At 38.5% G+C, this 15,139-nt stretch overlaps 1 protein-coding gene across 2 annotated transcripts in view; it reads left to right on the top strand.

Moving 5' to 3' along the window:
• Window positions 1-2,756: 2,756 nt before the first annotated feature.
• si:ch73-211e3.1 (trithorax group protein osa) overlaps window positions 2,757-15,139 on the top strand; it is a 60,727-nt gene continuing 48,344 nt past the window's right edge. The window contains exon 1 of one of the 2 annotated variants that reach the window (XM_052561243.1): window positions 2,757-3,112. In XM_052561243.1, coding sequence (XP_052417203.1) covers window positions 3,065-3,112 — 48 coding nt within the window. In that variant the 5' untranslated portion in view covers window positions 2,757-3,064. The remainder of the gene's footprint in view (window positions 3,113-15,139) is intronic. The other variant, XM_052561244.1, reaches the window with a different exon arrangement.

A 15,139-nucleotide genomic window follows, 5' to 3' on the forward strand; every position in this document is an offset into this window, starting at 1 on the left:
GTTCCATTACAAATTTTATTTTGAGAAATTCTGTTCTTTTGAACTTTTTATCATAAAAAAAAAAAAAAAAATCCTGAATAAATATACTACTATTTTCCCAAATAGAAAAAAAAATAACGGAGCATTTCTAGTAATAAGAAATGTTTACTTAACACCAAATTAGCATATTAAAATGATTTCTGAAGAATCTCTTGGGACTGAAGTATAATAAAAATTCAACATTATCAAAGGTATTAATTATATTTTGAAATACCTTTAAACAGAAAAAGTCATTTTTAGTAACGATATTTCAAGGTATACTCTTTTTTTTTACTGTAGTTTAGATTTTTTTTTTAAATCCGTCTTGGGGAGCATAAGAGACTTATTTTAAAAACATTTGAATATTAGTGTTTTGTGTATAAATATATACAATTTAATTTATTACAAATTAACTTCATCATTACAATTTTATTTTTAATTAACTTTTTAATTACACTTTTTAATTTTTTACATTTTTATATGCTACTTAATGCTTACCCGGGTATTAGATACTCTGTGGAACATAAAGGAGTACAGCAAAATGACCATGGTACCATGTTTTGAAAACTATGTTACTACTAAGATTCTTTTTGGTACATTGTGATTCAGAGGTCCGTGCTTGTCCGTGTTCATGTGCATTGTGTGTGACTGCGCTAAAGTGTTACTTCGGCCCTCTAAGATTCCACTCAGCAATCATCAGCTTAATTGAATTCGCAAGGCATCGAACGGGGGAAAATGTAACCAGCATTTTGCCTGTATCAGCTGTCCAGATGATGAATGAGACAGAAAGAAAGAGTCAGCCTATGTGTGTGCACTGTACATTCATTCCACACATACTGCATGTGTAGAGGAAAGACAAAGAAATTAAGGGTGGAAAAAAAATGGCAGAAGTCCCTAACATGTTAACCAGCAAGGCCTTAACCTTCATGTCAGCCTAACTGGAGTAAGTGACATCACTGCATAAACATAAAGTCGATAGAAGGAGCGTTCTTGTTTAGACTTCTCATGTTGAGCAGCACCCTCTCTCTCTCTCTCCCTCTGGCTGTGTACGACATTGTGATAGCTTAGTATGTATGAGTTGGAACGCTCAACAATGCAGTTGGACACAGGGAGAAAAAAGGGGGTGGGTTAGAGGGTGAAGAAGAGGTTTAGCACATTTGTAACCTGATTCGTATGAAGGAGTTGCAGGGAGTGTCTGAATGCTTGAGATTGCTATCACTGTGGGATTGCGCTTGTTGTGTATGTTTGTGTGTACGTCTAACCATATGCACTGCCATGAGATTTGCAGCATTATATCTGAAGTACAAACACAGAATGACGATAAAGACGAGCATCTACAACTGAAACTGTTTTGAACTGATATCGAACCCTCATGCTCTAGGGGCCGTATCTTCCCAATGCTTGTCAAAACATGAAAAGTGATTAACTTTGTATTGTAAGCTTGTATTTGAATGAGGAGGGTGGGGGGCTCCTCTCTGTGTGTGCATTGTGTGTGAAAGAGCTTGGGAGAGGGGGTGCCTCTATGTGTGTGTGTGTGTGTGTGTGAGGCGCTCTGTAACCTAAACTCTCCTGACTCCAGGTGCAAGTAGAGGATTAGAGCACTCCTTCTCTCTTCTGTTTGTGCCAGCGTTGATATGAGACTGTTTTGTAGGTTGTATGTAAATATGTTCACCTATCTGACTCTCTTTGAATAAGAGCTGGGACAACGAGTAATTTTGGATTTAGGTTTTGAACTTTCTTAACAATTCTTCACTTTTGGTTTAAAGAAAATCCCATTAGAATAGTAATGGACACTTTATCTAGGTTTAGTGATCAGCTCTTATAGCTAACGCAGATGTGTGGTTCATAATGATAATGGTGATGTAGATATCCAAATAAACAGAAAATAATATCTTAATGGGGGGGGGGGCATAATTGGACTGTTTTTCCCATCAGCCTGTTAGGAAACAAAGTTGTGTTTACAAAATAAGACCTTGATATGATGAGCACATTTACATAACTAATCCCTGGAATTGTCAGATTTTTCCACATTTGTGGGTATTAAATCTTTGAAAGATATATATAAACCAGTTTTCCATGGGGGGATAAAACTGTATAATCCACTTGTTTTCTGAGTTTTTTTTTTTTCACCTGTGAAATATCTATTATTATTGTAAGAAAATGAATGTGTTAATATAATTTCCATACACTATTATTGTGGTGTGTTTGCTTTTTCCTACACCTTTCCAATGCAACCAATGTACCAGTTTATTTATTAACCCCCAAGTGTATATGCTGTATTTTGTGTTTATCATGCATGATGACATTACCAGTAAAAAGTGAATTTACAGCAAAATATCATAAATTGGATGCATGCCGTTTGACTTAAACAATTTAAGGTTAAAGACCATCTCTGCAATATAAAATTGTATTACTTGTGCATATAACTGTTTTGTGTGTGTGTGTGTAGTCAATGCACTTTTTACGATTCGATTAAGTAAACTGTTCAGTGACTCACTCACAACGCACAAAAGACCCTCGCTACAACCTACAGAAAATGGATTTAAACGATTCGAATCACAGGGATGAAGCAAAATGCCCATCACTACTGAAAGCACATAAGCGTGTAAACTAGAGCACAGAGACGTAATGTCCCTTTAAGCACAGACGGCGAGCGGAACATCTGCGTCTCCTCCTCTGTGACATCGCGCACAGTAGCGTCCTATGGACGCCCTGACTCCGCCCACAAGTCAGGAAGATACAGAGCTCTCTGATCGTAAGTGGCCGTGTAGAGCGAGAGCTGATACAGACGTTTGTGTTATTAGTCCCAATTCAAGAGAATCAACATGACTGGCGCTTGAACGGAATGTCAGGTTAGCTTTCATTCGGACGCAATCCTCGTTCCTAGCTGGCTGTCGCGCACACAACTGGGCGATAGCACAATCTCCAGACTTATATTAACCATCTTTTATTAGATTCCCAATCAGGCTTTTCTTTGTAAGACAGTTTACACATACTGAAACAAAGTGGATTTAACAGTGGCTACGTGGTTCACCCGCACTCCAAGATGCTTCTGGTCTCCCAGCGGCTAGACTCACCTCGCATGGACCCATTAGTGAGTTTATGAGTTTCATATTATTAGATTGCTTTGAATGGTGGCTCACGATCATTTGGTGTTTACAAGTAAAGCCCGCTTATGTGTTTCACTTTGGCAATAAACGCGCACCTCATACACCTCCACAGTCTTTTACGCAGTAGTTGCTTTTTAAACCGTAACACTCCTACTGTTCTGCTTGAGGTCCAAAGTGAAGTTTGGAAACCCCAGTAGAGAAATCCCAGGGTTTTGTGTGCGTTAAATAAGGCAGACAGAGATTAGATGACAAGCTTGAAGACTGCATCAAAGATTAACTGGCGCTGTCCCACGCATTAACACACACATTCCGAGAAAGTACCATCTAGTACTATATTGATTTTGCTTTTTTTATTATTATTTATTGAAATATGAAATTGCGACTAGCCATATGACAAGTAGGAAGACTACTTTAACATGAGATAATGTTACTGTGTTAGCACTGGAGCTAGATAGGAGATGATGTACCTAGTAGCTTATCTTTTAAATACGTAAGATTCTATATAAACTACTTCTGCGAAATAAATCTCAGTCTCTAGTAAACGGTTATTATTTTTATCACATATCCCTATAGAATTCAGTGATACAAATGTAGAGTTTGACCAATAGAATGGTTATTATTTGTCACTACTGGGATTGTGACTAGTAACAGAGGAAGTGCTGGTGACTAATTGAATAGATTACATTCACTACTGGAATAAGTAGGCTACTCGAAGCTGATTAACTGCTTGTAATTACAAAAATGTGCTAGTAACATGAATAATAAATACTTGTTACTTGAACGCCTTGCCATTACGCTCACAGTCTGCTATGACAACCTCTGATTCAGAGGGAACAGCAGGCTTGAAAGGGACTCGAGATCCTATCAGCGCAGTCATTTAAACGGGTGGCATGGATTGCTTAATCGATGCACGTAACGCAATTTGACGATTGATAAAACCTTTGTTTTCATACATACGGCTGTAGGCAATGTAGAGTCAGAGAAGTAAAAGCACCACACTGTTAAAGCAGCATGTGGTCTGCTTGTTGGAATGAAATGGCATTTATCAGACACTCAGCGGGGCTGCGCTCGCTAACAAAAGACTGAGAACTGGGGACTTGGACGAGAGCGCGGCTCTGGGGCTGCAGGCGCTGTGTAAATCATCTCAAAATGAGCGATAATATGAGTTTTCACTGTCGGAATTGGGGCTGCGTTTAAGCCTGGTGTTTAACAGTTAATGTGGATTGCTGAGAGATAAGAGAGACAGACGGTGGCTAAAATGCGGGACAAGGCTGCCAGTGTGTCCAGGATTAAGCCGAGCTATAGCAGAATACGTAATGGGATTATAAAGGTGGCGGAGGGTTCGCTCACTGTCAGAATAAGAAAGACTAGAAGGCAACTTGCATCACTGATTTCCATATCAACGAAGCGAAAAGTGTCTATATGTCTGTGTTTTCTAGTCCACGCTTGAGATCCCATGTAATTCAGTTTCTTGTAGATCAATAAACTAAAGGAGAACGTTCAATGACGAGCCTGATTTACGCGCTGCCCCCCTTCGCCTTCGCTTTGTCATGGATTTGCCCAAACACATTTCCGAAAGCTATTATTGTATTTCCAGAGATAGTCTAGCATGTTTACCCTCGATGGACAGTCCCATATTCTCAGTATCATAAGTTTCCCTTTAGTTCAGCAGGGAGTTTCCTCGGAGCGTTTTCTGTAACATAAGATTGCTTGATTATGAATAAATTATGAACAAAATGCAATTGTGGATTACATTAGGTATATATCAGTCATTTCGCGAGACTGTTTGTTGACATGAGAGTCGCTCATGTATTATTAATATTTATTTTTTAGCGGGCCCCGCCCACGTAACCCCTTTGACCTCCTTAATCCAGGTTAAGGGGTTCGATCTTTTGAAGTATTGCATTAAGAGCAGACAGCTCAGTTAAAAAATGTATTTTAGGCAAGCCAAGCTAAGCCCGATCCACAGTAATTATATAAATAAATAATAATTAGTATTATTGTTTTAAGTTTATTTATCTGATTACTATGTACACTCGCAAAAAGGATGTTAATTTAAAAAAAAATTGTGTTGACTATTTTAACGTTTTGTGTCATTATGTGTACATAATTGACACAAATTGTGTAACTATAACACATTAGTGTGTAGAAATGATTATATTGTATTTGTATTATTATAATAAAATATATTTAACAATTTAAAATAAGCATGTTCAATAATTATTACATTTATATCATACTGAATATATTGGCTAAATAGATAAATAAATTAGCCTATTAAATTTTAAATATATTTACAATTTCTGTGTTCCTCTGTGTTTCTGGAATCCAGTATCACAGTTATAAATTTCCCGCTCCGGATCTTTCTGCTCCACTCGATTTGAACTGATCTGTGTCCAAATGAGTCAGTGCGCTTTGAAGCTGCTGTTGACGGATGAATAAAAGGGCCAGAGTGGAATGCGCGCTCTGGTCTTCAGATCTCGTGCACGCACAGAGCGTTTCACTGTAATGCGAGCAGCGCTCGTGAATACACTTGGATCTCACCTCAAAGTTAGGTGAAAGTTTAAAACAACACATCCAACTTTTATCTTACCGACGTTTCTAGGATGAGATCACTGAGTCAGGGATTATGCGAAGGAATTTAACTCCGAGGGGTTTTTTTCTTTGTAGAGAGACGGTGTTTGCGAGTTCAAAAGCAGTCTTCAAAGAGAGAGACTCAGCGCACCCTCATACCACAAACAATCGCTCTGTCATTTTCCCGCGCAAACTAAGAATCGTTCTCAGTGCATCACCTTGAGTGACTCGTTGTTCCTTCGTGAGGAGACTAGGATGAAATTGTGCTGATTTGCAGGAGGAGCCATATGGTGGATCGAGGAGATAGATAAGAATGGGAGGGGGGAGATGAAGATAGCGGGGTGTTGAAGTGATTCCGATATAGACAAAGAAAAAGTGAGAAAGGTTGTGCTGTCCAAGGCCAGATGTTTTGCTCTGGTGGTTGATGGAAATGTCTTCCTCATTGCCTCATTGTCACTGACATGACTACCTCCAGCAGACAAAAAAAAAAAAAACCTCCAGCAGACACAGGATGTCAGTATAACGTCAGGTCGATGCTGGCATGACGTCGGACAGACGTTTTGGCTGAAATGAAAATCGGGATGACGTCAGTATTTGACTTCACAACCTAAAAACAACAACTATCAAGGTCAGCTGGACATAAAATTAACATTAGACGTTGAATTGACAATTACATTTTTATCACCCGATGTCCCAACCGATATGTAACCAAATATCAATTATGACATTATGACATGTCTTATGACATTGTGTGTCTGCTAGGCCTGAGTGCGTGAAAATGAAGTCAATAAATGAATCATAAAATTGCATTAATTGTGTGATTCCAACTATTTTAAGAGGTGGTGATTTCATGATGTGATTTGTACAAAAAAATTTTAGGTTAAAAGTAAGCATGATGGGCTGCCATCTGACCTAACTGAGTGCGATGAGAAAAACGAGGCGAATTGACGAACGGTGCTTTTATACCAAATGCAAAACGATTGTTCGCCTTCTGCTATTTAACGTCTGCACGCTTGGTAGCACAGACCAACAATGCATTTTTCCTCAGATATGTATCGTAAATGGATTTAGCTCCGGTTACGTGATCCTAGCTCAAATCTCATTGGACGACCCGTGTTTTCACCAGTCTATGTGGAAGCATCCATATAAATCTATTGTTTTATTCCAGCGCATCATCGCGTCCGATATTCGTTTTGCTTTTCGCGCTCAGTGTGGAAAGGCCTTTTAGCATGAAAATATGAGATGAGAAATGTGAATTCATGTGAAAAATCCTTAAATCTTTCAAAATGTAAAATTGTTATGAATTGCGGTAAAGGCTGATTTCTGACTTCAGTGTCAGACCTACACCGTAGCCTACGCATAGATGCACTCCCTTACACCGTATCCTGACGTGCACCTCTCCAAAAATCTAATAACGCATCAATTCTACGTGGACCGCCAGCGATGTGATTGGTCTGCTAGAATCCCTCCCTCCGTAGTTTTGTGTTTTTATGTGCACTTTAATATATTTTTTATGTTACACCTTCTTATATAAAATAAAACAAAGCAAAGAACAAGTGTCTTATCATTTATTATACTACATAGCATTATACATCATTAGTTGTCCGCGACCAACAATGTTAATCTGCCATGGTACAAGTCCTTGTGGAGATTAAAAGAAGGCCATCTTCTCCCGTTCCGTTGTCTCCTTTTGTAGTTTTAAATAATAATTTAATGATTTGATATTTATTTGCCGCCATTACTATGGCTATAATACTTCTTCAACGAGTCGCTTCTCCTTCAGCTTTTGTCGTGTTACTGCAGGTTACACCAGCAACACGCCAGTGGACACTGCAGACTAGCGGTTTACATGTGTACTGCACATCGACGCGGACAACGACGGAGTATAAATGAAAACTGATGAATAGCCTACAGCACAGGATGGACGCAGAAGTATAAATCAGCCTTAAGAGTGTATTGGGGATTCTTTTCCCAGCTTCAAAGCATCTGATTAAAGTGCAGTAGCTTCTTCTTTCGTGATGCATTTAGCCACAATAAATGCACACACACCTTTTCATAAGTAGGTCCATATCTAATCAATCAAAGTTTCCACATTAGTCATAAATAAAATTACAAACATATTTTTCAGACATATTCAGAGGAACCCTGTCAGTTCCAGAGCAATTCTTTGGTACTGACTCTTTTCAAAGAAAGGGAACTGAGAAAACGAAAGAGCGAATGAGAGGAAAAGTGCACGTAGAGGGAAACCCTCATGTGTTTCTGTTATCGCTCTGACTTCCTGATTTAACGTCAGTTGGTGAGAAGGACAGAGAGAGCAAGCTGAGGTGAGCAACAGAGAGAAAAACTGCGTCATTGTGATCAGGCAAGACCTCACCAGGAAATAACAGTGTTGCCTAGGGATGAAAAACAAACAGGAGCACGTACAGAATATTGGGTTGAGTAATTTCTTTTCCTGTCTCAAACACTTTGCACAAAAACTCAGCCAGAGGTACTAGACTGGAGAACACACCTCAGAGCTTTGCCAGCTTTAAATGACTCTCTCCGGAAGCTCCTGCATCTCTCTGACACACGGAAGAAAGCTTACAAGCACCCGATTTTTGTTATAAGTGAAAGCGAAATCAGTGGCACAGCAGTGAATGAAAAAGACGAAGTGTGAATGCATAAGCCCAAATTACTGAATGAATCAGAGAAGCAGAGCTTAGCTCTGAGGAAACAGATGCTGCCTCTGGAGAAAACATTAGAGAACGTGAGGGCTACGATAAAGATAGAGACTGCTTACTTTACCTCTGACAATCAACTACTGTAAAGCCCCCGGTGAACTCAGCATCTGTTATGGCTCGAGAGCCCAAAGGAACATCATTCATTTGGAGCATAATTTTAGCTGCATCAGCAACTAAAAAGCTTTAAAAAGTTGCTTACTCTCCACACACCGATTTTGGAACAACCCCAGCCAAGTTTCTGTTTCTGTGCAGATATGTGGGAAATTTATGACTGATTTCAGGCCAGTGAGTGGAGTTGTTCTTCTTTCTCTAGTTATTTCTTATTCATTGAGGCTGAATTAGGCTAAAATGTTTTAAATATAAAAAATTCTAAGTTCCCAAATTCAGTTCTTATGCTAGTTTTGAATCTGTGAAGATTGAACTTGTACCATATTTAGGGCTTCGTATCAAATCAGAGATTGATGTTAGGAAATAAACTCAAGTTTACCCTAAAAAAACAACAACTGAAATTACTTTGTTTCTCAGTCTGGCAAGGCTGGGAGACCTGTTTTAACCTAGATAAGACCAGCAAACTATCTTAGGTTGCCATACTTTTGTTTCATCATGATTTTAAGTTCAGTTGTGTTTAGTTGGAATAGCCCACAAAACATTCTCAAGGGAAGGATCTAAATGAAAATGGAAGCTCGCATGTAAAAAGTCAAGGGGGAAAAAGCAAAACAAAACAATGAGAAATGGAAATCTCCACGTACCCACTGAATGACATCATGCCTACAAATTTGCTCAGAGACAGTTTGTTTTGATTATTTGTATTGCTCTTTGTATTGGGGAACAAGGCAGTTGCTGTGGTTAAGTAGCTGTTTTGGTCTTTGAGTGTATGTTTAGCATTCCGTTTGGTCTCATTTGCATGTCTGATTCAATAGTTTGCATATAGAAGATCGTTCAAGATCATCTGATTCCCTCTTCTCTCCTCTCATTATTAAACTATGTTGCAACACTGTCTGTCTATAGTCTCACCGCATGGAATACAGGTCTTTGTTCGGCACCAGCAGTGGCTTCCCGCTTGCATCATCATTACACACTCAGACTGTAATGAACCTGTGGCTCCTTTTGGAGAATGTGCTCAGGGTAGATGAGATACAGTTTGTTTTACCTTCCACTATAAGCCCTATAAGTCACTAGCAGTGATGAAATTAACTGCAACCTTTGTTAGATCAGACAGACATAAAGTGAGAATATCGAACAGTCCAAAAGCATTCCCAGAACATCACTGCAAAAAGTGTATGGGCTATAGAAGAGCAATGAGGCGGTGATTAAATAAGTGGCATAAAGAGCATCTCCAAATTTATGTATTGTATTTGAGTATGTTTACTTTTCTTGTTTCAATTTTATGCTAACCAGATTTTCTAATCTACAATCTGACTGTCTAATCTATATCATCTGACTATCTATTCTTTATAGGCATATGGACATTTTTGGGTGAACTTTAAAGCCCACTATACGCAATTTTTTTAAATCCTGTACGATCTTAAAAAGATAGACAAGGAAGTTTATGTGATGTTTACAGAACTGTGCAATAAACTGTAGCCAATACATTTAGCCATTATTTAATGTTGGCAAAGCTGGTTGCATACACTGGACAAGAAACAACTCAGGATTGTAAAACAGCTGTTGTGTGTAAAATCATAGATAACTGAGCGAAATTCATAAATCCTATTGTTTCTTCATTGCAAGGGAGCCTAATCTACTGAAACAGAACTATGTCGAAGGCAAAGATTCATTGCAATGACTTCGCCATCGATGAACATCGCACTAGCGATCAAAGACTCAAGACTGAACTAAGACAACAGAAAGTCTTTACGATCCCAGAGATCTCAGACAGTCAATATCGCACAGTGCACATGTGCATGTAGCTACAAGAGAAATCTATGTTACTTTACATAATGTGATATATGTCTGAGTTAAAAAGGATTTAAAAAAATGCGAGCTGGTATTTGTGCTTGGAGGAGATGGATTAGAAAATACATGGGTTTTCTGCTGTCATCTGAAAAGTAAAGACCACAAACTTGTTAAGAATGTAAATAGGGTCAGTTTTGATTTAATGTTGACTTTTGGAGAAATGTAAAACTTTAACAACCTCAATGGGTGTTCTTCCAAGAGTGCAGCTGAACACAGATGCAACTGAAGATTAATCAGTACTGCGACTCACACAAGATTTCAAAGAGCCCATGTTGCCACAAAAGAGCAAGTAAATGTTTCTTGTTTGAACGTGTCACTACGATACACCGAGATGAATGGTCCTGCAAGACAGCGATCATGCCCACTAGAACGCACATGCACGCGAATGGCCGCGCTTTCATCTGCGGTCCAAAGTAAAAATACCCAGAATTCCTGGCACTTCATAATGCATTCATTCCCAGAAGCAGTTGTTGTAGTAACCTTGGCAGCTTTACACAAGTGCGATCTTTTTCCTACTTCTTTCTAAGGGATACAAATGGAATAGGGTGTAAATTATTAATTAGTGGAGATGGTAAGGGAAGGATTTTATTTATTCATACACAGGGACATTTTTATCTATGTGTGGACTTGATAAAAGAAACAAAGTAATATATGCAGAGTTAAAATGATCGATGACTGTGTTCGTAGGTGATTGGGGTGGCGATCTATCTGGTAGCAGTGTTGAATTAGTGAGTATTATAGGCTGTCTTCTGCATTGTTTCGTTGTTGTCTTGTCTGTGAGTGGTATTCTAGGTCACTCCCTCCTCCTCCCTCCTCCCTTGTGTCATCCATTAAGAGAGCCTGTGTGTGTGCATCTACGTTTGATCACAAGTGTGTGCTTGCCACTTTCATGTACTTCCTTTTCATGAAGATGGATAGACACCTATTTTTCTAGGTTTTTTATTGTTCCCCATAACTTTCATCAAGTACACCCACATTTTTTTTTCTTTTCATTGCCTGCCTTCCTTCCTTCCTTCCTTCCTTCCTTGTATTATAATTTTTTTTTGGTCTCCGTTTGTGCATGTAAGTGATGGGGTCAGTGAGAGTGCCACTATAGCAGTAATGGGCCTATGTTGGTGTCCATTTGCGAGCGCATAGTAACAGATTGTGCCACATGGTTCATTGAGTAACTTGATCCAGACATAATATTTTACAATGGTTGGCTGTGGTTTGCCCAGTGACTCGGATTACATACACATACAGGTGTCTCCCAGACATCTCCATCCACGGTGCAAGGTCTTCTTGACCCCGGTGACCCCACCCCCAGCCAGTAGAAGGGTGGGGTGTTAGTAATTGATATAAGTGATTAATAGCTCTCCATCCGCTCTGTTCAATTTAAACAGAATTGCCTTTTAATTTTAGTGTCGGCTTGAAGCCTCTCAGAAGACTAAACTTAATGATAAGGGCTTGTCCTGTCCATGTCACACCTTTTCATCGCATCTCAGTGTAAAGAGGTGTGATGAGAATGCAGCGTAGATTATGAGTGCATCAACAAATGTAAATCTTTTATTTTATTTTTTGCCATAAGAACTATAAGATGAAGTAATTGCAAGGTCCAGATGGAATATGCTGAAATTTCTTATTATAGTTTAGGTCAGTAAGATTTTATTTTAAAGAAATGGTAACACTTTATAATAACTGCATGCTATTAATCATTAGTTAAGCATTAGGAAACAGTTAATTAATCATTTATAAAGCATTAATAAGCATTTATAAGCAGTTTATAAATACAGATATAAATGCTTTATACCTGATTTAAAAGCATATCTATAATGTGTTTAATAATTGTTTTTTCATACTTTATTAATGATCAATTTGTCATTTCTAAATTAAGTATAGCATTATTTACACACCAGTTATTAAGGAGTTGTCAGTGTTTCATAAGACCACTTAGAAATTGTAAGTAAATGATTAATAAATTATTTAAATGTGCATTCATACATCTTTTTATTCAGACATATAGTAATAGTTACTTATAGTGTTAATAAATTGTTTATTAACATGTATTTCTTCTTTAATTCAGGGTTAATTTAGGTAGTTATAAAACATATGTTGTTGTTAGTTAACTATTTTTGTGAGCTCATCTAAAGTGAGGACTATTTATGCCTTGTAAAGCTTTTACAAATGAGATTTAAAGACTGTTAATATTTATATTTTCTGTATCACTGTGTTGTGTTTGTTTCTGTTTTTTGTTTAGAAGATAACTGAGCCTTTAAATATCCTTTATAAATGCTTTACAAGGCATAACTAGTCCTCACTTTAGATGAGCTCACATAAATAGTTAACTGACCACTACTAAATGCTTTATAACTACCTGAATTTACTACATTTCTTGTGATCTTACGAATCACTGGCAACTCCTAAATAACTGGTTTGTAAATAATGCTATACTTCATTGAGAAATGATAAATTGATCATGAATAAAGTATGAAAATACAATTATTAAACACATTATAGATTTGCTTTTAAATCAAGAATAAAGCATTTATATCTGTATTTATAAACTGCTTATTACTGTCTATTAATGCTTTATAAATTATGAATTATAATTTTACTAATGCTTAATTAATGATTAATAGTGTGCAGTTATTATAAAGTGTTACCAAAGAAATTAATTTAAAGAATGCACTGGAAAGCCTAGATATAGACAACAAAGAGCAATTGTAGATAAACTGTTTATTGTTGCAGTCATTTATGTTTGAGAAACTCTGCACTCATCACTCTGCCTCTGTGGTTCTTGTGTGTGTGTGTGTGTGTGTGTGTGCGCGCGCGTGTGCGTTCTTTTTTCCCTTCCACTGTATAGTTATTTTTAGAGAACATGGGAACTGTGAGCGTGAGATGCTCAGTTTGGTGAAGGGGCAAGCTCATGTCATACTGTGATTGCATGCCAGTGACAGGAAAGTCAGAGTTAGGAAGAGAAAGAGTGTGTGTGTGTGTGTGTGTGTGTGTTTGTGTGTGTGTGTGAGAATGGGAGAGATAATGAATGATTCACTACAAAAGCCATTTAAAAATCAGCCATACTTGTCTGACTCTCTTCCCTCTTCTGAATCCTTCAGCCATTACCAGAATATTAAAACATTTGTTTCCAGGAGCAAACGGAGAATTCCTACTTGGGCTGGTAAAATGATTGTAAATCTGATTGCGTTTTTGGAAGTGTGTGTATATACTGCAGGTGGCGGTTAGAAGGGTTTTACAAGTATCTTAACCTATTGTCCCATGAGCCCTACAAACAGATGATGATGTAATTGAGAGCCGGGTCATTAGGTAAAGCTGGGTTTGCCAAAGCTCTAGTGTGGATTTCTACAGCACTGAACATCTATAACTGCGACTTTTCTCTAGCGAACATGCAAGTTCATCAATGTAGACAATCCAAATAAACGTCTAATAATTGACTTTCTGGCTGAAGGGGTCAGGCTGTTGTGAAAAGAGGACAACAAGTCAGTCAAGCTCTTTTTATCCCCTCTTATTTTTCCATCCCTTACTTCATCTCATTTTATCATGCACACCCTAAAATATTTTTGAAGGGGTTGCTCTAATGGCTTCAATCACTGTTTGGCCCAGATTTCCTAAACCCTGGAGAGCTCTGAGATGAATTAAATCGCTAAAGACCCTGCCGAAACCACAAAATAGGGCGAGACATCAAAGTGTAGGATTTCTTGTGCGTTTGTTATAGCTCTCACTTCAGAAATTAGTGTATCTAAAAGTCAGCGGTGGTGTTGTGCAAGTTTTTAGGAATGAGGCAGCACTCGGTTTTTATCTGCTATCAATTTGATGTGTTGCTCATAAAGAGTTTATCGTTTGTGTGACGGTAAACATTCCCATAATTTGTGTCAAAACCCTGCACGCGAATAACCGCGTCAGCCCAGGAAGACGACCGCAGACGAGTTTCACTTCAGCTGCTTGGCTGTCAAATGTAAGATCAATATCTGACTTGATACAGGTGAAATCTCGTCGTTCGAAACGAAAAGCTTATCTCGCACTTATCTCCTCAGAGTCGGCTTTATTCTCCGCAAGTAATTGGCTTTGAGTCGAGCAGTATCCGCGCTAACAGCGTTGTCTGTGAAAACGCGCCGCTGGAACGCGAGACGACGCTGTCTGAAGTGGCGTAGCGGCTGTCTCGCGGTGCGTTTCAGTGTTGTTTGCTGTTGCGACAGAGCTGTGGGTGGAATAGAGGAACATATTTCTACCTCGCTCAGACGTCCAAAACAAACAGCGCTATGAAGGCTGGAGCTACTCTCCGTTAGGACCAAAATTCCACAGCTACCACGCAGCCAGGGAATCTTATTACTCTCTTCCTCTCTCTCCTTCTCACTGAGATTTAAATATTTTTTTCCACGGGGTTTTGAAGGGATTCTGTGGCCAACAGTAACAGTCATGCACCTTGTTCTGGTGCAATAGCAATAGTTATTGCTGTATCTGTTCAATAGGACAACAGCTAATGATCATCAGTCAGTGAAAGGACGGCATGAGGAAAGAATGATGGGGAGGGGGGTAAATAATATTAGCTATGTAAAGCTCCCCCTTTACATAGCTAATATTATTAGCTATGTAAAGGGGGGGGGGGGGTTGATTGTTTGAGAAGAAAGTCAGGTCTGTCCTGTTTACCACCACTAACCTTGAGGATCAAAGTTACATAGGTATGACAAACAAGTGTTTTAAGTTTGGGTACTTTAGGTTAGACCAGTATTTTGGCTGATCAAATGAACAAATGTTGGCCATTTT

This window comes from Carassius gibelio, chromosome B7, assembly GCF_023724105.1.
Source record: "Carassius gibelio isolate Cgi1373 ecotype wild population from Czech Republic chromosome B7, carGib1.2-hapl.c, whole genome shotgun sequence".
Taxonomy (NCBI): domain Eukaryota; kingdom Metazoa; phylum Chordata; class Actinopteri; order Cypriniformes; family Cyprinidae; genus Carassius; species Carassius gibelio.